General features: G+C 41.9%; 1 protein-coding gene across 1 annotated transcript in view; it reads right to left on the bottom strand.

The window, feature by feature from the left end:
* The window catches only part of LOC105997742 (NADP-dependent malic enzyme-like), a 48,422-nt gene that overhangs the window by 18,444 nt on the left and 5,504 nt on the right, over window positions 1-24,474 (bottom strand). The window contains exons 3-5 of the mRNA XM_013032262.1: window positions 22,018-22,157; window positions 20,068-20,201; window positions 17,776-17,925 (exon numbers count right to left, since the gene is read on the bottom strand). Of these exons, the coding sequence (XP_012887716.1) occupies window positions 17,776-17,925; window positions 20,068-20,201; window positions 22,018-22,157 (424 nt within the window). The remainder of the gene's footprint in view (window positions 1-17,775; window positions 17,926-20,067; window positions 20,202-22,017; window positions 22,158-24,474) is intronic.

Here is a 24,474-nt window from a genome sequence, read left to right on the forward strand (position 1 = left end):
GAAAAAAGCCGGAAGTGGCGCTGTGGCTCAAGTGGTAGAGCGCTAGCCTTGAGCTGAAGAGCTGAGGGACAGCGCCCAGGCCCAGAGTTCAGGCCCACGACTGGACCCAAAAATAAAAAAATAAAATAAATAAATAAATAAATAAAATAAAATGGGAACTATAGGGAAAGGCCTTTGCTTTCAACAAATTTAAAGTGGGACATACAGTTGAATCGCCAACTGGCAAACCATTAAAAATAAGTTTTCATAATACATTTTATGTAATGTTTTGGCACACAACTTAGAAAAACTTTGAAGAATTAAGTGACATTGCCATAAGGAAATTCTTTCCATTATGGTCTATTAAGTAACATACAATTAATTATCCATGCATGAATCCAAAGAAATAAATCACCATTTCTTACAACATAATTTTATGTGTAATAATTAAACAGACATATCTGTTGTTAGAGGAATTATGCATTAGTGATAATTCTAAAAAAAATTTATAAATTGAGACCTTAACCACATTTAAGACCAGTTCTTGATCTATGAAAGACATTCAAGCAAACACCACAACAAATATCCCAAGAAATCCAAAAGATTATGAGGGACTATTTTCAAAAACTATATTCAATTATATGGGAAGATCTACAAGAAATGGATAAAGTTATAGAGGCATGTATGTGAGCTTCCAAAGATGAACCAAGAAGATATAAACCACTGAAGCTGACCTGTAACAAGCAATGAGACGGAAGAAGTAATAAGCTCTCTCCCAGCAAGGAAAACTCCAGGTCCCAAGGGAGTCACAATGAATGCATCTTGAAGACCTAACACCAGTTTTCCTCACACTTTTCCATGAAATAGAAATGACAGGATCACTACCAAGGCAACACTACCAAAGGATCACTACAACATCACAGTCATCTCCACACCTGCAGTGACCTACAAAAACAGAGAACTATAAACCGATCTCTTTGATGAACATAAACACAAAGTTCCTTAATAAAATACTTGCTAAAGCCAGGCACCAGGGCTCACACCTGTCATTCTAGCTACTCCTACGCTGAGATCTGAAGATTGTGGTTCAAAGCCAGCCCAGGCAGGAAAATCTGTGAGACACTTATCTTTAATTAACTACCAAAAAAGCCAGAAGTGAGGCTGTGGCTCAAATGCTACACCACCACCCTTGAGCACAAAAGGCTCAAGGACAGCACCCAGGCCTTGACTTCAAGCCCCAGTAATTGCACAGAAAAACAACTTGCTAACAGAACTCAACAACTAATCAAAAAAACTATTCACTATGATCAATTCAGTTTCATTGTAAATGCAAGACTGGTTTAATATATGTACATCAATACATTTAATACACTATATTAAGCCAGGTGCTGATGGCTCATGGCTGTAATCCTAGCTACTCAGGAGGCTGAGATCTGAGGATCACGGTTCAAAGCCAGCCCAGGCAGGAATGCCCATGAGACTCTTATCTCCAATTAACCACCAGAAAACCAGAAGTGGCACTGTGGCTCAAGTAGTAGAACGCTAGCCTTGAGCTGAAGAGCTCAGGGACAGGCCCAGGCCCAGAGTTCAAGACCCACAACTGACAAAACTAACTAACTAAATAAATATACCATATTAACAGAGCCAATGACAAGAATCACATGATCATCTCAATAGATTAAGAAAAAGCCTTCAACAAAATCCAGCATCCTTCTACAATAAAAAAGCTCTTAAGAAGCTAGGAACAGAAGAAACAGACCTCAGCATAACAAAGGCTATCCATCTCCAAGCTCCTAAAGCTGAACAATAACTTTCTTTCTTTGTTTTTCTTTTTTATTTTTTTTTTCTAGTCCTGGGTTTGATTTCAGGGCCTGGGCACTGTCTCTGAGCTGCTTTTGCTCAAAGCTAGCACTCTACCACTTGAGCCACAGTGCCACTTCCGGCTTTTTCTGTGCATTGGTGCTGAGGAATTGAACCTAGGGCCTCCTGGATATGAGGCAAGCACTCTACCACTGAGCCACCTTCCCAGCCCCTGAACAATAACTTTCACAAAGAAGCAGGATATGAACCCAACCAAGGAACTAGTAGCTTTTTTGTAAACCAACAATGAGTAGACAGAGAGGGAATTTTTTTTAAGTCCATTTGCAATAGCTTAAAGAAAAATATTTAAGAATACCCAACCAAGGAAATGAAAGAATTTTATAGTGAAAACTATCAAAAATATGAAGAAAGGAATTGAAGACCCAGGAAACGGAAAGAACTCCCATGTTCATGAAAAAGTAGAATGATTATCGTGAAAATGACCATATTGCCAAAAGTGATCTACAAATTCAGTGCAATCCACATATTCATACCAAACCACAAAAGATCCTGAATAGACAAAGCAAATCTGGGCAAAAAGAGCAATGCTGTTGTTATCACAGACCCAAAGCTCAAGCCTTACTACAGAGCTATGATAACAAAAGTAGCTTGGTGTACTGGCACAAAAAGAGGCCTGAAGATCAATGGAATGGACTGGAAGACTCAGAATAAACCCATATTCCTACAGTTATCTGATACTTGATACGGAAGCCAAAAATGCATGTTGGAACAAAGATGGCCTTTTCAACAAAAGGTGTCAGGGAAAACTGGATCTTCCTTATGTCAACAACTGAAATCGGATTCGTCTGTTACCTTGCATTAACATCAGCTCAACACCAGAACTGAAACGTTAAGACTTCTGCAGGAAGGAGGAGATACATTAGAATTGCTTGGCCCAGGCAGGATGTTCTGAGTAGGGTTCCGGGGCTCAGCAGATTGGAAAGAGAATGGACAAACAGGATTTCATCAAACTGAAAAGTTCTGTACAGCAAAGGACACAGCTACTAAGCTAAAAAGACAGACTAGAGAATGGGAGAAGATCTTCACCAGCTAGCTATACATCCAACAAGGGCCTAATATTCAGAATATACAAGGAACTCAAGAAACAAAACCCCTGCCCCCCCAATTAATAATCCAATTAATAAATGGGCAAAGGAGCTAAATAGAGACTTTTCAGAAAGAGAAGAAAGGCCAATAAGCACATGAGGAAATGCTCAACCTTTCTGGCTATAAAGGAAATGCAAATCAAAACAGCATTAAGATTCTGTCTCACTCCAGTTAGATTTGCAGCACTCTGAATTTGAACAACAAATGTTGGCAGCGATGTGGGGAAAAAAGGAACCCTATCACAATGTTGGTGGGAATGCAAACTAGACAACTACTCTGAACAGCAGGCAGGAGGTCCCTCAAAACACTAAACAGATCTTCCCTACCACCCAGTCATACCACTCCTGGGCATCTACCCAGAACATCACAAGCCAGGATACCATAAAGACACCTGCACATCCATGTTCACTGCTGCTATGCATGATAGCCAAGTTGTGGAAACAGACTAGATGCCTTCCAATGGACGCATGGATCAAAAGCATGTGGCACATATACCTAGTGGAATTTTACTCATCAATCTGAAAGAATAATAGTGTCATTTGCAGGGAAATGGATAGTCCTAGAAAAAGTTATGCTAAGTGAAGTAAGTCAAGTTCAGAGAGACAAATGGTGCACATTCTCATACATGCAAGTTGGGTCTATGCTGTCATACACAGAGTTTTATGCATATTCACACCAAAGAAAACTGACTAAAGGATAGTGTATTCAGGGGAAGAGTCCCATGAACTTCTAAACAACTTACAAACATCAACAAAAACGAATACCAAGAAGCAGAAGTGTGTTGGGGGAGGAGCTGGGATAAGGGGAGCACACGAATGGAGGAAGGGTGAACAAATGCAATCATTATTTAAAAAATGAAGCACACTATAATGCACACCTTATAAAATAACTTTAACTATGTACCTTGCACACTATATAAAAATTTAAGTCCATAACGAGGATAGGGATGGGAGGGAGAGAAAGGGGGAGCACACTGTAAAGGGTAACATGGATCAAGATGCAGTGTAGTTATATAACTACTTAATAACTTTTTTAAAAAAGCAGCTGGGCACCGGTGCCTCACACCTGTAATCCTCACTATTCAGGAGGCTGAGATCCTAGAATCACAGTTTGAAGCCAGCTCAGTCATGAAAATCTGTCAGGAAAGCCAGCCTAGCTAGGAAAATCTGACCTCCAATTAACTACCAAAATTGCAGAAGCAGGGCTATGGCACAAGTGGTAGAGTACTAGCCTTGAGCTAAAAATCTCAGGGACAGCACCCAGGCTCTGAGTTCAAGCTCCAGGAATGACACAAATAAAAGAAAAAGAAAAGACATTCAAGCATTAATATGTGCTATGTTACTCTAAAACTGTGAATAGGAACAGAATTCAAATATGTATTCACATAGAGAAAGGAAAGCTACTGTATTTCTGTGACAAGAGCATTTGTTTTCATATATTTTAAATGGGTAACAATATATAAAATTATACTCCTTGGGATACCTTTAAATAAAATGTAACAGTTCTTTTTGAAATGGCAGTATTTCAAGTATGCTGAGGGCTACAATCTGCAACCAGTCAGAGATATTTTAAACATCTTTAGATGCCAAGTTAAGAAGGACAATTTTCCAAAATCCTCTTAAGGAATCTGCAAACAAAAGAGTATGAGGACTACTCATTTGAAATAATAAACATGAATGTGATATTCACTGATGATGACAGACGTGGCATCACAGCTCACAATAAGACATAAAATTTCAAGTGTATCACAGAACTGAGCTGAATTTTTAAATCATTTATGTGACACACCAAGAATGCACCTATTTAAAGAAAGATTAGCAATGAGTCAATGAATTTATAGCTTAAGAATTACAATTTTACTACATTGAAGATCTTTCTCTCTTCTCTTTGTTTCTCTCTCTCTCTCACCCACACACACACACACACACACACACACACACACACACACACACACACTTGCTCATTAAATTTATTAACACTAACTTATTAAAAAAGAACTGACACAACACTGGGGTGACTTGTTAGAAAACAAACAAACCTTTAAAAGACAAAATATTGTCCAAGTTCAAGAGTGAAAACTGACTCTGTTCTTGTCTAATAAGAAAAAGTGTATCACTGAGAAAGGGGAAGGACATTTCTTCAACTCAGAGAAGGATTCAGCAAATGGATCTCTGTATAACTAAACAATGTGAGACACTGGTGTGTATGTGCATGTGTGCGTGTGTAGGTGTCTGCACGCACCTGTGTGCATGTCTCTGTGTGCAATGAATGCACATGTGTGCACACATGTGTGTGCATGTGCACATGCGCGTACACGTGGGGGGGTGGAATGGGCCTTATTCTCCCACTGGCCTTTGCGCTCTTGGCAGGTACCCCACCCCTTGGGCTATTTATTACCCGAATGGTAATGATGATTCCTGTTCTGCCATGCAGGCATCCACTAAGCAAAGACCATGCTAGCTCCTCCAGATCCAATGATTTACCATAAAGGGGGTGGGGGCGGGAAGGAGCCCCTGGGTGGTGGGGCTGGACTCCATGGGAGCGGTAGGACACGGGGCAAGGAAAGTCAACTCTGCGTGATGGAGCAGGAAAGATCAAAATGAAGGCAGAAAGGTGATAAACTCCTCCGATGTCTGGATGGGAAGTCTGGGCATATCCACGGGGCATAGAACAGCCTCAACGAGTTCACTGTGGGCAGTATGGTAATTAAATCCACCCTTTGGAGAACCCACTCTGATTGTTTTCAAGGATGAAAATGCATCCATGTGGCTCAGAAAGAAACAAGAGGCTCCACCTTACTAAAAGCAGCAGCAGGTGTCAGAGAGAGGCAGCTGAGGATGACAAGGCTAAACAGTCAAGACTAAGGGAAGGGGAAGAGAGGAGGAAAGCCCAAATACCCATGAGGTTCTGGGACTGGGCGACTGAGTTGTGGGCTAGCCTGGGAACTGGGGTGCTGGGTGGAAATGGGTCCTGGGGCCCCCTATGTGCCACATTCTGTTAGAAACGTGAGTAGTAACTTCCAGAACAGCAAGCTGAGCCACAGGTCCGGACTTGGAGCAGGAGGACCTAGAACAAAAGACAACCTGTCCCCAAATCACCCTGCGCTGGTGTCCTGGCAGGGAGAGCAGCCAACTGAGCTGAGCTATGCAGATGAAAAAGAGATGCATCCTAGTGAACAAGAGGTATCCATTTAGTCCATGGACATGAGAGAGTGAGCCGGTGAATTCACAGAGTTTACATTCCTGGGAGAGACTCAGCCAGACCCCCGGTGAGAGCAGAGCATAGAGAAAGAAGGCCCAGCTCAGAAGCTACAGTGCAGGCTGACTTCGGTGTTCACAGTGCTCTAAATGAACAAATAGGCGCTCAGAAATGATCTGAGCAATATTTAGTGCCAGGAAAACAAAGGAAAAAAAAACAAGATCTAGTTGGCTCTTCCTATAGGGAAAGAAGTGTTGATTCAGGACAAGTGTGTTCAGGGAAACAGGGTGAGCTCACAAGCGGACAGACTGGGTTACAAAACATGTGAACTAGCTGGGCCCAGTGGCTCACACCTGTCATCCCAGCTACTCAGGAGGCTGAGATCTGAGAACTGAGGTTTGAAACCAATCAGGGCAGGAAAGTCAGTGAGACTCTCATCTCTGATGAATCAGCAAAAAGCTAAAAGTGGAGCTGTGGCTCAAGTGGTAAAGCACCAGCCTTAAGTGAAAAAGTTCAGGCACAGAGCTCAGGCTCTGAGTTTAAGCCCTGGGACCGGCACAAACAGACAAACTGTGCTAAGCCTGCACATGTGTGAGGTGCTCAAGTATAGCAGATTTTGTATCTTGCCGGTGTGTTTACAGTCAAAAGAAAGACGCTAAGATTAAAGTCCCACACCCTCTCCAGCACAGACTGGTTAAGGTGTTAGTTTACTGCCTGCTTGGCTTCCTAAGAGGATTAAGTGCTTAGGGCTGGGGAGAGGGGCCTCAGGCTCCCTCCTCTCATTTCCAGTCTTCTGTCTGTGTAGAAGCTGCTGGTGCCATCACCATTTCAAACATTAAGTGAATGCAATCATTATTCTCCTGCTCCTAACTGCTCCACGGCTTTCCAAGCGGATTAAGAGTTATAATCCAGCGCTGCACGACACACCAGAGTCACACACGCCTGTGACACGTGTGACTCCCGCCTACCTCTCATGGCTCAGTGCCACGGCCTTTCCCAAACCATGCTCCCTCGGTCTCAAATGGCTTTTTGTTTTTATTTTTTACAATCTGACTGTATGTCCTACAACTGACAGCTAAAAATCTCACCTCCCAAAAGACAGATCCTCAACTACACGCTGAAAAGAAATCACCTGGGCACTGTTTCTTGCCTTTCTTTTTCTTCTTCTTCTTCTTTTTTTAGTTCTAAGACCAGGACTCAAACTTCATTCTTGATGCTTTCACTCATTGGCTGGTGCTCTATTCACTGAGCCATGCCTCCAGACCCCAGGTTGGTTATTTTCCTTTTTTCTTTGTCACATATTTATTGTTTATCACTGCCCTCTATTCATTTCTTCCATAACACAAATTCTATTCATGCCTTTCTTGGCTCACTGAAATACCATGCACACTCTACAGTGGCAGGAAATACTTTTATTTACTTTTAGTCAATGTTTAGTAGAGTGTCTGGCATGCAGTGGACACCCAATAAATTTCTGAGAAAGGAAAGGAAGAAAATAATGAGCACAAAAAAATCAGCCAAAAAATTCAAGAAATGGTACAGTTGGGAAGAACACAACATGAGCCTTTTGGAAATTTTAGTGATTAAATAAACAGTGCTGTTTGGCAGTTTATAAAACTAGGTTTAAATGTTAAATCTAATTAGTGTTGGAAATTTTAAGAAGTACCAATACCATATAGCAACATTCTCATGAAATATTTATTAGGATTAAGCTCTTCCTGAAAGCAATATATGAAACTCTTCCCCTATTAACACTCCAGTATAATCCACGGTAATGAAGACATGGTTTTAACTTTTGAAAAGCAGAATTTAATAAGGAATGAATAATTAATAAGAGAGTAATGATTAATAAGGGAAGTATTAATTATTAGGGAACTGTCCAGGAAGCTGTATGATTCTCTGAACAGCTCAGACTCAAAGTAGAAACGTAATTTCTCGAAGACAATGCCACAGTGTCACTGTGGATATGAGTAGAACCTGACTCTGTCAGAAATTCTAGACCTTTCTGTGATGGTGATTCTTACAGGAGATCATTATTTAAATAGGTAGACTGCCTTGTTTCGTGTTTTAGTGTAGAGTGATTAATTAGCAGTCAGTCCACCTCCAGCTGTGAGGGGAGACAGCTGGGCTCCTCTGGACGGCAGGTTAGCTCCACCACGTCCAGGCCAATGGGCTAAAAGGCAGACTACATAAGGCTGGGTGCCAGGATGCTGTTCAGACACCGCTGCGCTGGCTTTCCCTGTCCTCCACCCGCCCGCAGCTGGGGTGCCCAGGGCTTCCACCTACCACAGGCCAAGTGACTAAGTGAAGTCTCACCACACCACACTCCCCCCCACACACACAGGCACACACACATATACACACTCATACACACACATGCACACACAGGCACAGGCACACACACACGCTCGTATAGACATGTGCGTGCATGCACACACAGGGACATGCAGTCTACTGCAGTTTCTCTGAAGCACTCTGCCTACTGCAGGAGATTGCAAGTGAAGAAAACACAAGTTCAAGTCCCATTTCTAGCCCTTACTGCCTGAGAATGGTTGTTTCTCAATTTATAAAATGAACACATTTTAAAAAACAGATACTACTACATATTCTGACTGTCTCCATATGTCACTAATATTTTTTTTAATTGTGAAAATACTGTACAGAGGGGTTACAATTACATGGGCAAGGTAACGAGTACATTTCTTATCAAGCATTGTAGCCTCCTCCTTTGTTTCCCCTTCCGTCCCCTCCCCCCCGCCCCGCCGCACCAAAGTTGTAAAGTTCGTTTTCAACAAAATGACTTGTACATCTCATTGTTGCAATCGGTCCACCTGTATCCCTATTTAAACGATTTATTTTTCCCCTTCCCCTCCACAAATTATACCGACATCAAATACAATGAAAGCAGGGTTATACCACGGGGGAGGGACATACAAAGCAACAAAGAAATAATCTTATAAATATGTTAGAAACAATTGCATGAAAGAAAAAAAACATTTGAATACATATCTTAGGATTCATTTCCCTAACATCAACTTATCTGACCTTTTCTGCTTGACTTAGACATATACTAGATATTGCAAATAAGGGAAACCATGGGACCTATGTTTCTTTGGGCCTGGCTTACTTCACTTAATATAATTTTTCCAAGCCTTTCCATTTCCTAACAAATGGGGCAATGTCTTTCTTTCTGATGGAGGCATATACCACATTTTCTTCATCCATTCATCCACTGAGGGGCATCTGGGTTGGTTCCATATCTTAGCTATAGTAAATAATGCTGCAATAAACATAGTCGTGCTGCTAGCTTTAGTGTGGTCTTGTTTGTGAACATTTGGGTAAATGCCCCAAAGTGGGATTGCTGGGTCATAGGTGAGCTCTATGTGGAGTCTTTTGAGGAACCTCCATACTGCTTTCCAAAGTGGTTGAACAAGTTTACACTCCTACCAACAATGCAGTAAGATTCCCTTCTGTCCACATCCCCTCCAGCATCTGTTGTTACTAGAGTTCTTGATTTTAGCCATTATAACTGGAGTGAGGTGGTATCTCAATGCTGTTTTGATTTGCATTTCTTTTATGGCTAGGGAGATTGAGCATTTCTACATGTGTCTATTGGCCATCCTTCTTTCTTCTTCAGAGAAGTTTCTCTTTAAGTCTTTAGCCCACTTATTTATTGGGCAGTTGTTTCTTTGAAGACTATTATTTCTAAATACATGTAAAGGCAAGATACACATAAAAGGATTTTACATGAAGTCTTTTTCACTTTTTATTTTTAAGTAATATGAAGAGCTGGAAGCCAGTGGCTCACGCCTGTAATCCTAGCTACTCAGGAGGCTGAGACCTGAGGATCATGGTTCGAAGCTAGCCTGAGCAAAAAAGTCTGTAAGACTCTTATCTCCAATTAATCAGAGAAGAAGCTGGACGTGGTGCTGTGGCTCAAAGTGGTAGAGCACTAACCTTGAGCAAAAAAAGAGCTCAGGGTCAGCATTCAAGCCCAGAGTTCAAGCCCAGGACTGGCAATAATAACAACAGTAGTGGTAGTAGTGGTAATAGTAGTAGTAGTAGTAGTAACAATAGTGTGAAGACTGGGCACTGCTGGCTTACACCTGTAATCCTAGCTATTCAGGAGGCTGAAATCTGAAGATCATGGTTTTAAGCCAGCCCAGGCAGGAAAGTCCAAGAGTCCCTTATCTCCAATAAACCACCAAAAAGCCAGAAGTTAAGCTGTGGCTCAAGGAGAAGAGTGCTAACCTGGAGTACAAAGCTCAGGGACAGCATCCAGGCCCTGAGTTCATGCCCCAGGACCAGAAAGGGAAAAAAAAGTAGCCTATAGGAAATATAGACTATGTTGTTAAGAAAGCTGTGAGCACGGACAGTTGAGCTTTCTGAAGTAGGTATGGGAAGCCTGGGGAGGCAGGGATCTTGGCAAAGATCACAAAGGAAATCTCTCCCCAACCCCTTCTCTTAAAACCCTCTCTGCAGGGGCAGCGGCGGGCTGAGGACACTGGGGACACAGGGACTAACATTGTCTTAGAGAAGATTCTCTTTAATCATCTCTCTGCAAGCTAAATTAGGAAAATCAACATCAAGAAAAGTGAGATTTCACAAGCATATACTAACACATAGTATGAAAAGGCATATAAAAGTCAAAAGAATGATGCAATTTCTTCAAATGAGAAAATTAGACTCCACAAGTCTCTAATAAACCTATTTAGAGGAGAAATATGTTGAAAGCAAACCCTATATCCAGGATATAATAGACAAACTAAGTGTGGGTGAGTGTGTGTATGCAAGTGCATGTGTGTGTATATATGTGCTGGTTTCAGGAATTGAGTAAGAATTCTAATAAGCAGGTCATTAAAATCCTCTTGTTTTAGTCAGATGCCAGTGGTTCATACCTGTAAATCCTAGCTACTCAGGAGGCTGAAATCTGAGATCTGAGAATTGGTGTTCAAAGCCAGCATAGAAAAAAAAAAACTTCTCTTGTTTAAAAATATATTCTTTATTCTTAGCCAGGTGCTGGTGGCTCACATCTGTAATCCTAGTTACTCAGGAGGCTGAGATCTGAGGACCATGGTTCAAAGCAAGCTAGGGTAGGAATATATATGTATATATGTATATTTATATATATGTGTGTGTGTGTGTATATATATATATTCCTATATATATATATATAATTTATTCTTAAGATTGTGATAAAAGATGTAACTAAAACCTTCCTGTATGTGAAAGCAGTTATTTGACCCAATGTGAGTTAGTCATATTGTAGGATATATTACCGATTGCTGAAATTACTTTTACTTTTCAAAACAACCATAGAATTTCCTACTTAAAAGTGACTTAAAAATTCAATGGTTTTATAGTCACAGTCCACACAAGAATATCACTTACAACGTGCACGGTTGATGATAACTTGAACCGCTTAACTCTTTCCAAGGATGAGGGCCAAAGTACTCCGTTCCAGAGCGGGAGAAATGAGCAGAAAAGTTCTGGGGGCCTCTGTGTCCTGGCCGTAACTTGCACCTCGTGGCATTCGCTCAACATGCTGAAGCCACACCATGCAAACAGGTGTTCTGCATTAAAAACATCTGGAGGTTCTGCACTCAGCATGTCTACTTCCTTCATCTGCTGCTCCTACCAGAGTCTTCAGTACCTGTCACCGCTACGGTCACCCTCTCTATACACATCCAAATGTGCTGCTGACCCATCCAAACCACAGCATCCAAAAGAATATTCCAGATGTGACCCGGAAATATGATACGAGATGATGTGAGAACCACTGCCTCCATTTACAATTTTGTTTTTATCTTTAGTAAGGAAGAATGCAATGCACTCTTCTTAAAGCTGGGGAAACGAGGGCTCAATTTCCATGTCTTCATCAACACCACCTGAGCTAAAACAACCCCCCACCCCACCCTGCCCTCCCGCACACCTGCTCGAGCCATGCAGCTGGGAGGAAAAGTAATTCTGGAGCTGAACCTTACATTTCCACTCAAGCTTTCCACAGGTAACGTCTGAAGATGAAGACAGAGCCGTTACTTGATATTTTTAAGGGCTTTTTACAGTAAAAGATACTGTTCACTGCCCTGCTAGAAAGATTTATATGTCTCTGAATAAATTTAGACAGTTCTCAGATCCTGATGTATAAAGCTGATGTTTGAGTAGTGTCTACATTTTTTCCATTCTCCACATTTTTCCTACTTAAGGCAATGCTTAGGAAAGAAGATACTTTGGTATTTTAAGTGACTTCTGGGCACATGCTGAATTCCTAGTGTCCCAGTGTTGAGGATATAGAAGACTCTACTTCATTCTACTTAGTATCAAATATATTTTTTTAATAAATGTAAGATTTATCCTGCTCAAAAAATTTGAAATAACCATTCAGGAAATCATCACCTACATTATATCTCCATAATGAATGACAATAAATTTTTTTCTAATTATCTCTAACTAAGGGCACCAGCAGCTCATATCTATACTCCTAGCTATTCAGGAGGCTAACATCTACAGGATCACAGTTCAAAGACAGCCAAGGCAGAAAAGACCATCTCCAGCATAACCAGCAAAAGGCCAGGCTGGTCCCTCCCCCACAGTATAACCCCTGCTTTCACTGTATTTCATGTTGGTATAATTTGTGGAGGGGAAGGGGAAAAACAAATCATTTAAATAGGGATATAGGTGGACCCATTGCAACAATGAGATGTACAAGTCGTTATGTCGAAAATGAACTTTACAACTTTGCGGGGGACAGGGCGAGGAGGATTGGGTGGGGGGGGGCAGGGGGAAGATGGGAAGGGATGGGAAGGGGAAACAAAGGAGGAGGCTACAATGCTTAATAAGAAATGTACTCATTATCTTGCCCATGTAATTGTAACCCCTCTGTACAGTATTTTCACAATAAAAAAAAATAATTAAAAAAAAAAAGGCCAGGCTGGAGGAGATAGAACACTAGCTGATCAACTGCACTATGGTCAAAGGCTGTCACAAATAAAAATGCAAAGCCCTATCTGAGAAATAAAGAAAGCAAAAAATAGCTTGAGGTGTGGCTCAAGTGGTAGATCACCTGCCTAACAAGTAGAAGCCCTGAGTTCAAACTCAAGTACTACCAAAACATAAGAAGGAATTCTAGGAAGTGGAGCTATGTTCAAAGTGATAGAGAGCTACCCTTGAGCAAAAGAGCTCAGGAATACTGCCCAGGCCCCAAGTTCAAGCCCCACAACAACAAAAAATTCTCTATTTAAAGAATCATGCCAGGTACCAGTGGCTCATACCTGAAATCCTAGCTACTAAGGAAGCTGAGATCTGAGGATCGTGATTCAAAGACAGCCCAGGAAGGAAAGTCCTTGAGACTTTTATCTCCAATAAACCACCATAAAGATGAAAGTAGAGCTGTAGCTCAAGTGGTAGAGAACTAGTCTTGAGGGGTTGGGAAGGTGGCTCAGTGGTAGAGCGCTTGCCTTGCATGCATGAGGCCCTGGGTTCAATTCCTCAGTACCACATAAGCAAAAAGAAAAAAAAACGGAAGTGGTGCTGTGGCTCAAGTGGTAGAGCGCTAGTCTTGAGCTGAAGAGCTGAGGGACAGCACCCAGGCCCAGACCCCCCCCCCACCAAAAAAAAGAACTAGTCTTGAGCAAAGAAGCTCAGGAACAGTGTCCATGTCCTAAGTTCAAGCCCCAGGACAATTAAAAATAAAAAAAAGAATCTCTACTTGGTGTCAACAATTATGCCAGGTATGTTATCTGTATTATACCTAATCTCCATCCACAGAAAAAAACCTTTGAAAATAGAAACTATTCTGAGACAATATGTAGGACAGATCTCTGTTTAATTTTGCTTTGTTCTGATTTTATTCAAAAACTTCAGCACTTGACATTTTTCCACTTAATATTTGGTGAATTAAAATTATTAGTCAGATCATACTTTGGAAGTGCTTATTGTATTTTCTTAAAAATTGTTATCACTAAACTATTAGTATTATATTAGTTTCTCAAAATCAAATCAGTGACTCTTTAAAAGTCATTTAAACATGTACAGTATAAGTTCAAAGGTTTTACACAATCAAAATTTTCCATTTTCGGGCTGGGAAGGTGGCTCAGTGGTAGAGCACTTGCCTTGCATGCCCAAGGCCCTGGGTTCGATTCCTTAGCCCCACATAAGCAAAAAGAAAAAAGCCGGAAGTGGCGCTGTGGCTCAGATGGTAGAGTGCTAGCCTTGAGCTGAAAAGCTGAGGGACAGTGTCCAGGCCCAGAGTTCAGGCCCCACGACCAGACCAAAAAAAAAAAATTTTCCATTTTTCATAGCCTGATTTCTTGGTGTGAGTCTATTTATAAGAAATTATCTGGGGGCTGAGAAGGTGACTCAGTGGTAGAGCGCTTGTCTTGCATGAATGAGGTCCTGGGTTCAATTCCTCAGCACCACATAAGCAAAAAGAAAAAAAGCCAGAAGTGGCGCTATGGTTCAAGTGGTAGAGCGCTAGCCTTGAGCTGAAGAGCTGAGGGACAGTGCCCAGGCCCAGAGTTCAGGCCCCAGGACCGGACCCAAAAAAAAAGAAAAGAAATTATCTGTCAGAACAGTTACCCAGTAAGAGAAATAAAAAGTATATTAAATGCTTAATGTTTTCCTATGTGAATGAATAAAAGCATAGCAAGTTACAATGTCTATGAAACAGGAAATAACAGACATTCATCCTAAGTAGCATGAGCAATACTAAAATAGTTCATTTTAATTAATATTTTTGGTGTGTGTGTGCTGGTCCTGGGACTTGAACTCATGGTCTGGATGCTGTCCCTGAGGTTTTTTTGTTCAAGGCTAGTGCGCTACCACTTGAGCCACAGCTCATGGCTTTTTGGTGGTTCACTGGAGGTAAGACTCTCACAGACTTTCTTGGCCAAGCTGACTTTGAACCGTAATCCTCAAATCTCAGCCTACTGAGCAGTACAAACCACCAGCACCTGGCTGGAATAATTTATTTTAAAATGGTCTTTTGGGGTAGGGCTAGGTGTTGTGTTGCATACCTATAATCCCAGCCTTTCCAGCCCTGGGAAGGCAAAGGCAAAAGCACTATGATTCTTAAGGCTAGGCTGGGATATTTATGGAACCCCTCAGCTCAATAAACAAACAAATAAAACAACAACAAGAAGCAACTATTCATTTTAGATTGTTACTAATTGAGACCAAATAGTAGATACTAACAGAAGAAATGAAGCTGACTTTGATAGACTATTAGAAACATCACAAGTAGAAGTGTCATCAATTGTGTTATTAATATTGTGGTAAAATAATATATCGATATTAAGAACTCAAAAGAGAGAAAGAGAGATGGTTTTTGGAACATGTGGAAAAAATATAGTAGGCAGAAATATTTCCAAAGGGAATATGGAAGTCTGCTTTTGCTGTTCTATATTATTAATCCGCATTAAGCCTAATAGGAAAAGTTTCACAAAGGAATCTGAGTAGCTCATTCTTTTCAGAATTTCAGAAATATACAAAAAGAATGATCCCTAGCATCCCAAACCATGCATCCATGTAAAAATTAACCACAATTAAATGCAGTGTCCAAAGCAAACTGAACTGCCAAACACTGGAAATTCTCGAAGAATTAAAATGCTGTGCGCACATGAGAACACCAAAAACTCCACAAGCTCAGCAACAATCTTAGTGCCCATCATCCTTTCCATCTGGAGAACCCCACAAGAACATCCATGCCAGAGACAGGAAATTCCATGCAAACCCCACAAGCAGGTGTACCAGCATTTATCTTTGGGAAGGAAATGCCAAGAGGAGTTATTCACGTAAGAATTTGTGTTTGCTTACCTAGCCAGATTTTAATAGCATATTCAAAATAAAAAGTAAACATCTGGCCACAGGAAAGTGTACATATATGTGTGTGTATAACATATATAAGTAGACATTTATATAGAACTTATACTATTTATATCATATGTCTATATGAAAAAGCATGATGAGAAAAGTACTAAGAGTACGGTTAACCCTTAATTTTCCCTCCCAAGTGCACCCACCAAATTCATACTATAAAAAGTTCTAATCAGGGGGGAGGCTGGGAAGGGATGGGAAGGGTAAACAAAGGAGGAGGCTGCAATGCTTGGTAAGAAATGTACGCATTATCCTGCCCATGCAATTGTAACCCCTCTGTACAGTATGTTCACAAATAAAATAAAATAAAATTAAAAAAAAAAAGTTCTAATCAATCTTCCCAATCACTTTCTGGCTGATATTTTGGAACAACCTCTATTGAAGTCAAAAAAGTTCAAAAGACACTCATTAACTTTAGCTTAAAAGTAAAAAATAATCTATGTTATTGACTGGGACGTGATTTGTCCCCAGAGTTTCCGTCCTGAGACTCGGTCTGAGCTTAAAGGCACGAGCTGGGCACCAGTGGCTCACGCCTGCCGTCCTGGCTACTCAGGAGGCTGACATCTGAGAGTCAACGTGCAAAGCCAGTGTGAGCAGGAAAATCCATGAGATGCTTATCTCCGATTAACCAGCAAAAAGCCAGAAGTGGCACAGTGGCTCAGGTGATAGAGTGCTAACCATGAGCACAAAAAGCTTAGGGACAGCAGCCAGGCCCTGAGTTGAAGCTGAAGTTGACTAGTACCAAAAAAAAAAAAAATAGGCAGCGCACAGTAGACGTGCTTAGGCTGGTGACATGTGGTGAAGGAACTTTTCGGAAGATAGAGAATGTCCAAAGTCCTGTATGGCCTATGCTCAATCAATGCACTCCATCACCTGCTCCTGCCGCAGCTGTATGAGCCCACCCTGAGGCTTCACCAGAGTTGACAGGATATTAGCCCCACGTCCCTGAACCACCAGAACTACAAGCAAAACCAATCTCTCTTTATAAAGTGACCAAGCTTCAGGCTTTTCATAACAGTGAAGAAGGGACTAATGCAGTCTACATGCTAACTGACATCTGTATGGCCTAGCATGGTCCCACTTCGCTTCCTAATAAATATAGTGCCCAAACTTAGGCCACAAGCACAATTTCAGATGGCTTTCTTTATATAACTATGAGCGGAGCCATGATGATTAGTCTAGTGAAAACCTTCAAAACCAAAGTTCAACCGACACACATTAAAAAGCAGCATGACACGAAAGGAGCACACAGAAGGCAAAATACAGAAATCACTTTCCAAGCCTGACTTCCTTTGTGGACAATGCATTCTTTTAGTTACATTTCAAACTGTTTTGGAAAAGTTGAGAGAGTGATACAACAGATACACTACCTGGCTTCCGAATCTGTGGATATTTTACTACAATACCTTCCTCGCCCTCCTCAACCTGTCCCCCATTTTCCCATCCCCTGTCCTCGCTGTCTGTCTTTTAATTCACCGAATAATTTACTATTAAGAAAGCCCCCTTAATACAAGTATACTTATACAAAAAAAACAAAAACAAATAAAGCTAAGAAAGATAAAGACTACAAACTCAGCTCAGAGGGAGCAAAGGAAAAAGTGGAAGTCCCCATGACAGAGAATTGGGGGAAGAGAGATACGCCATATAATCTACCATAAGACATATTCAACTTTTATATGCCAATTCCAAGATGCAATCTTTTTAAATTCCTGCAAAACTCTAGCTGTAAAGTAAGTTGATAAATAAAAGTGTACCCACCTTGGCTTCCGAAACGCCAAACTATACTGCTGGCAAGCTAGTCCCACGGTGGGGGTGTACACAATGGGCATGAACTTCTCGATGTCCGACAGCAGCACTCTATAGAAGAGCTTCTCGTTTCTGTCTTGAAGATCCATCAGGAGGAGATACCTGGTGAACAGGATATCAATGAGGAACAGAGCCAACAAGTCCTGAATTAAAACCATTCGATCAAGTTTAAATACTTCTCTAGCTGACCAACACCTCCTCAAGGCGGGCATGTTTGGGTAACCTGTAATCATAGCACTGAATTTCAGCACTGAGGCTGAAACAAGCGGGTCAGGATTTCAAGGCCAGCATGAAGACACTCAGTGGGAATCACCCAGGGCCAGGGAACTAGTGCAGTGGCAAAACCTTTGCTAGCCTACACGAGGACCTGGGCTCGCCAAGAGCTGGGGGTAGAACTCAAGGGCAGAGCGTTGGCCTAGCATGAGCAAGGCCCTAGGTTAAATCCTTAGCACTGGAAAAAAATATATAAACATCATAGAACAACTTCAAGCAGGTGTGAGGGCACACACCTGTAATCCCATCACCCATCGTGCTCAGGAAGGATGGCCGGTTCACCGGCAGCCTGGACCATGTAGTGAAACTGTGTCAAAAACACAGACAAGGCATGGTTCCAGTGGCTGGGCTCACTCCTGCAACACTGAATGGGGAGGATGGCAGTTCAAGTACAGCACAGGAAGAAACGTTCGAATGACCCCTCTCTCAACAGAGAGCTGTGCCTAGTGGAGCGTGTCTGCCATCCCAGCTACACATGGCAGACTGCACCCAGGCACAAATCACGCAGGAGGTAAGAGCTTGTCTTCAAATTAGCCAGGAAAAAAAGAAAAGAAAAATAACAAAAAAAAAAAAACAGGACTGAAGGCATGACTCAGTGTAAGAGTCTGCCTGCCAAGCTCCTATAGGATTCCAGCTCAAACTCTAGAACCTCAAAAGAAAAAAAAGAAAAGAAAAAGAAATTGGAAATATTGTAAAACATGTCAAAGAATGAAGAAACATAAACTTGCTTGCTATCAAACATGATAAACACTGCTGAAATAACAGCATTTCATTCAATGCTTAAAGAGACTTCATTCTTTTTTTTAGGTCAGTCGTGGGGCTTGAACTCTGGGCCCGGGAGCTGTCCCTGAGTCCCCGAGCTCTTCAGCTCAAGGCTAGTGCTCTACCACTTGAGCCACAGCACCACTTGTGGTTTTCCGGTGGTTAACTGGAGATTGTCTCACAGACTTTCCTGCCTGGGCTGGCTTTGAACCATGATCCTCAGATCTCAGCCTCCTGAGTAGCTAGGATGACAGGCTTGAGCCACTGACACCCAGCCATTCCTATTTTTAAATGAAAACCACAGAATATCACAGCATAATTTAAACTAAGTAAAAAGAAAACTTCATCCTTTTAATGACAAACCCAACTGATAGTTAGTATACATATATCATAATATAGTAATATATCACTTTAAAAATAGCTAATGTAGCCAGGTGCTAGTGAATCACACCTGTAATCCTAGCTACTCAAGAGGTTAAGACACTCAGTGGGATCACCATTCAAAGCCAGCTTGAGTAGGAAAGTCTGAGACTCTTATCTCCAATGAACCACCCCAAATCCAGAAGTGGAATTGTAGCTCAAGTGGTAGAGCACTTAGCTTTGAGCAAAAGCAGCTCAGGGATAGTTCCCCAGGCCCTGAGTTCAAGCCCTAGGATCAGTACCAATAAGTAAATAAACACATAATTAAGGTAGATAAACTGAAAAAGGACTTTTCTTACTGTGTGTATCTAAAGGCCTTTTTCTCTCTAGCAGCATTTCTGATGGACTCACCCTCACTCCCGGGCCTAGATGATTGCAAAGCCCAGCTCTCCACTCCAACGTAATAAGAAGCCACTTTCACCTGTTTTTCTCAGCGTAGTATGGCATTTGCTAATCTTTTATTGGTTTGCCGCCAGTACTGGGGCTTGAACTTGGGGCCTTGTGTTCTCCCTTGACTTTATCACTCAAAGCTAGTGCTCTACCACTTGAGCCACACCTCCCAGCTCCTGATCATTACGTTTGTAACAATTTCATTCCAAGAAAAAGGTGATCTCCCTGAGAATACAGTAAAGTTTTTTTGTTTGTTTGTTTTATTCAAATGTTAACTGTAGACTTCTTAAGCAACACTGTGTGTCAGCAAATTCTCAATGTTCAACTTCTCAAATCAGGGCCCAGGGAAAGGGAAAGGACAAGGACAGTTGGCCGAACCCCTGTTCAGGAAAGCGTCACCTGTCAAAGTCAGAGCTGAGGCGCTCGAAGTTCTTCACCACCCTCAGGAGTTGGATCTCCTGGGAAACGAAGCAGGGAGGCAGGAGCCCGTGGATGTTCAGCTGCTGCCTTTCCTCCAGCGAAAAGGCCAAGTCCTGAGGAGAAAAGAGAAAACACAACAATCGACCAAAGCCCTAAGGGAGGGGCCAGCATCTCCTTGTGACTCAGTGGGGCCTTCAGACCCTGTCCTCGTGAGGATGGAATTGGAGAACGGACGAGGGGGAACACTCCAAGAAGCACAAATGGAAGGCGATGCAGTACCACGAATGCCAGTAAATACAAAAATGAAGACGTACGATCATAGGCCGTAGCAGCCTGGAGGAGGCTGCCCATTGCATCACATCCTGCCTCCAGCCCTAGGGTCCACGCTCTTCTCTGCCCTCTTTGTGCTGTATTGCCAGTGTTCCTTCCTGGCCTCCTCATCTAGTGCAGTCTTCTCACTACATCTACACCGTAGCATGTGTCCATGAATTACCTAAAGTGCCTATTGTATAAAGTAACAGTACATAATAACAAACTATAGAGCTCAGAGCATGCAAACAATAGGAGCGACGGGTTGATGGAAAAAGTAAAACAAACGTAAGAGCTGTGCTGAGGATGAAAGGGAAGAAGGGCTGTGGAAGGGGCTGGGAGGCTGGGCAGGGCATTGCTTTAGTCTGGGCTCTGCTGGAGACTCTGAAGGCCAAGAAGCACCTTTGACTTGACAGCAGAGGGCGAGGCTCAGTGAGCGCCTCAGGCATGGGGATGCCTGGGTCTCCCGACAGGGCCACGTGGGGGTCTTGTCCTCAGACAATGTCACTACATTGGAGCTGTCCATCTGCCTCAGGAAGACAGAGAGGCAAACAGCTAACTACAGAGCCAGCAGTGAGGCCTTCACCAGACAGAAGGCCTGCAGCAGCACTTCATCTTGGGCTTCTCAATCTTCAAATTGTGAGGAACACATGTGTGTGTGTGTGTGTGCGCGCGCGCGTGCGCGTGTGCGTGTACGTTTGTGTTGGCACTGGAGCTTCACCTCAGGGTTAGGGGCACTCAGCTCAAGGCTGGTGCTCTACCACATGAGTCACACCTCTCATCCAGCATGGGTGTTTTTGTTTGGTTTGGTTTTATTTTGTTGGTGGTGGTGGTTAATTGCAGATAGGGTCCCAAGGACTTTTCTACTCAGGCTGACTTGGAACCTCGATCCTTCAATGGACTGCAGGTCTGACTGAGTCGGGGTGTAGAGCCTGCCCTTTGCTTTTTTATTTCTTTGTGTCCCTTGACCAAAGTGCAATATCCAGAGCTCAAGGAGTTTTTGTCTGCTCTCAACAGTCTTCTCTTGATACTGTCAAAACTCAATCATTTATTGTGCACACACAACAGAAACTTTCAAATGTTTTATGTAGAAGCATTTGAACACTCTTTTAAGCGAGAAACCTGCTGTTTAGAAAACTGCCTACCATATTCATCCTGATGAAAATTGATTTTAAAATATAAAGCAATGAGAAAGGAATATCTGGGTGGGAATAGCAATGTCCTAAATAAAAAGACATAAAAAATCTAGCTGGGAAGAAGTGAGCATATAAAACCAAATGTCATGAAACAGTTCCTGGAATGAAATAAAGTTATGTGCAGGAACAGCAGGATTTAGACTAAAATATAGCTGCTAAGTGCTGTGTTGTTGTTCCCCCTGCTTAAATTAAGGTTGTTTCTTAACTATACCTGTCTGCTATACCTCTGTAGCAGCCAGGGATGCTTGGTCTCACACATGTTGTGAAAAAAAAAAAAAAAGTTATGTGCAGGAAAAAAATCAAGAAAGGAAAAAAAAAGTAGATTCTCCTAAAGCTAAACAATGAAAGATAAGATGTGCAAAGTCTAGGCTAAAGTCTAAAACTACGTGAATACATGAGAAGGAGTGGTCAACTGAGTGTATACCCAGATAACATGCCTGCAAGAATCTCCCCAGCAGTACTCTTGACTAGAAGTGGAACCTGGGGTCACAGGTACTAGCACATGCTCCTCAGCAATGGCATTCAGTAATGGCACTTCATCCTTTATCATTACAGGCAGCAGACCTGTTACAAAAAATGTGCAGGATCTGGTTTGAAACTATTCTTAACCCAAACAGCCCTACCATTCTCTCAGGCCATGGGAATGATGAAACCCCCTGGTACACCTTCTGATAGTCTTTGATGTTCGTAAGTAAGAATGAGCTCACATATACTTGTTAGTTAAATCTTCAAAGTCATGATTAAATATCAACTCATCTCTTTAAAAAACTAAGTTAAAAAAAAAACCCCTAGGTCTTAGAAATGTGGAGACCTGAGCAAAGCAAAGGTGCCATAGATCCTTTGGGGGAAATGGCCCTAATGTGCTGTTTTCTTTTATACCTACTGCATTATTTCTCATATAAATAGAGTATAGTGTATAGGACATATTTACAGAGCCTAACAACAGATGATAAGGAGCTCAAAGTTTATATGATACGGAAGGAAATTTCATTTGACTTCTAACCAATTAGCCATGTAGTTGAAGAGACTCCATGTTTCCAGGTTTCCACCAGGTTTCCACGCCGCCTGTAATTCTAATTCTCTAAAAGCATTTCCACATACTCAGTGCTCCACTCTGGGTTCTACCTCTAATGCACTTCTGTCTTTTTACTTTAAAAGCCCTTTGGACTGGATCCCTAGACAGAACGGCGTGAGTTTCACTGCTCACAGTGGCAAATAGCGCAGCTATGCATTTGCTCTTCACTAATATCTTCCTGATAAAACTGAAGCTATCAAGTAGAAATAAAAACTAAATTCCTAGTCAGGCTCCAATGACTCACGCTGGTAATACTGAAATCAGGAGACTGAGATCTGAGGATCAAGGTTCAAAGCCAGCCTAGGCAGGAAAGTCTGTGAGACTCTCATCTCCAATAAACTACCAAAAAGCCAGAAGTGGAGCTGTGGCTCAAGTGCTAGAGCACTAGCCTTGAGCAAAAGAAGCTCAGGAATAGCACCCAGGCCCTGAGTTCAAGCCCCAGAACTAGTACACAAAACATTAAATAGAAATCAATTGTTGAATTAAAATAAAGCTCTGGGTTCAAGCCCTAGTACTGGTTTAATGTTTCCAAATCTTTCCAACAAGATGGAGTGTCCAATTTTTTCAAATCACCAGACCAACAGAGAGAAGTCTTACTGAATAAGTACTTCTTTACTTCTCTCCATAAATAACGCAGATGCCAAATCTAAGCCCTCAGGCTGAAATGCGTATGAGTCGTCCAAACCAAATGGTGATACAGGTTGACTAGCGATCATCTGCACATCTATACACATGACAGAACTCCCTAAAGATGCTAATGAAAGGACAGAGTGGTTCTCAGTGAAGCAAAAAGCCAGCATTACAAAATTAATTTTCAGTCCTGTCTTTCTTTGATTCCTTAACTCTGAGGTAATAGGAAAATGTAGCATATAAAAATTAGACAATATAGCCAGGTGATGGTAGCTCATGCCTGTAATTGTAGCTGTTGAGGAATGAGATCTGAAGATCTTGGTTCAAAGACCATCTGGGCAGGAAAGTCTGTGAGATTCTTATCTCCAATTAAGCAGAAAAACAGCTGGAAGTGGAGCTGTGGATCATGTGGTAGAGCACTAGCCTTGAGCACAAAAGCTTAGGGACAATGCCCAGGCCCTGAGTTCTAGCTCCAGGACTGGCAAGGATGGTTCCCTTAAAGTCTTCTTAGACCATTTTGTGATTCCACTGCAGCAGCATTTACACTTCTGGTTTGGGTGCTGTGTTCATCAGGTCTGACAACTTCGGGGGGGGGCTGGCACTGTGCTATTCTGTCTTGTGCCAGGACAGAGGGGGCCTCAAGAAGTTTCAAATACACAAAGGAATAGATCAATACATTCATTCAGTTCTATAGTTTGCTCCACTTCAAATGACTAATCACACAAAAGACAAATTTCACACTACAATTATGTATGCAGTAGCACAAAAAATACAAATGAGTTGAAATTGTCCCTATAATTATTAAGATTTCCACTAGAAAATCTTATAATTAAGCTAATTTACTATTGACAGCTGTTTAAATGTATAGGACTTGAATTCAGGGCCTCAAGCTCTTGCTCAGCATTATTTCTCCCAGCTGGTACTCTACCACTCAAGCCACATCTCCAGTCCTACGCCTTGAACTCAGGGCCTGAGTGTTGTCCCTGAGCTATTTTGCTCAAGTACAGTGCTCTACTACTTGAGCCACAGCTCCACTTTTGGCTTTTGGTGTTTAATCGGAGATACGAGTCTCACAGACTTTCTTGCCAGGGCTGGCTTTGAGCCATGATCCTCAGATCTCAGCCTCCTGAGTAGCTTGTATAACAGATGTCAGCCACCAGCACCTGGGTTATTAAT

This window comes from Dipodomys ordii, unplaced genomic scaffold (genome assembly GCF_000151885.1).
Source record: "Dipodomys ordii isolate 6190 unplaced genomic scaffold, Dord_2.0 Scaffold152, whole genome shotgun sequence".
NCBI classification, from domain to species: Eukaryota; Metazoa; Chordata; class Mammalia; order Rodentia; family Heteromyidae; genus Dipodomys; species Dipodomys ordii.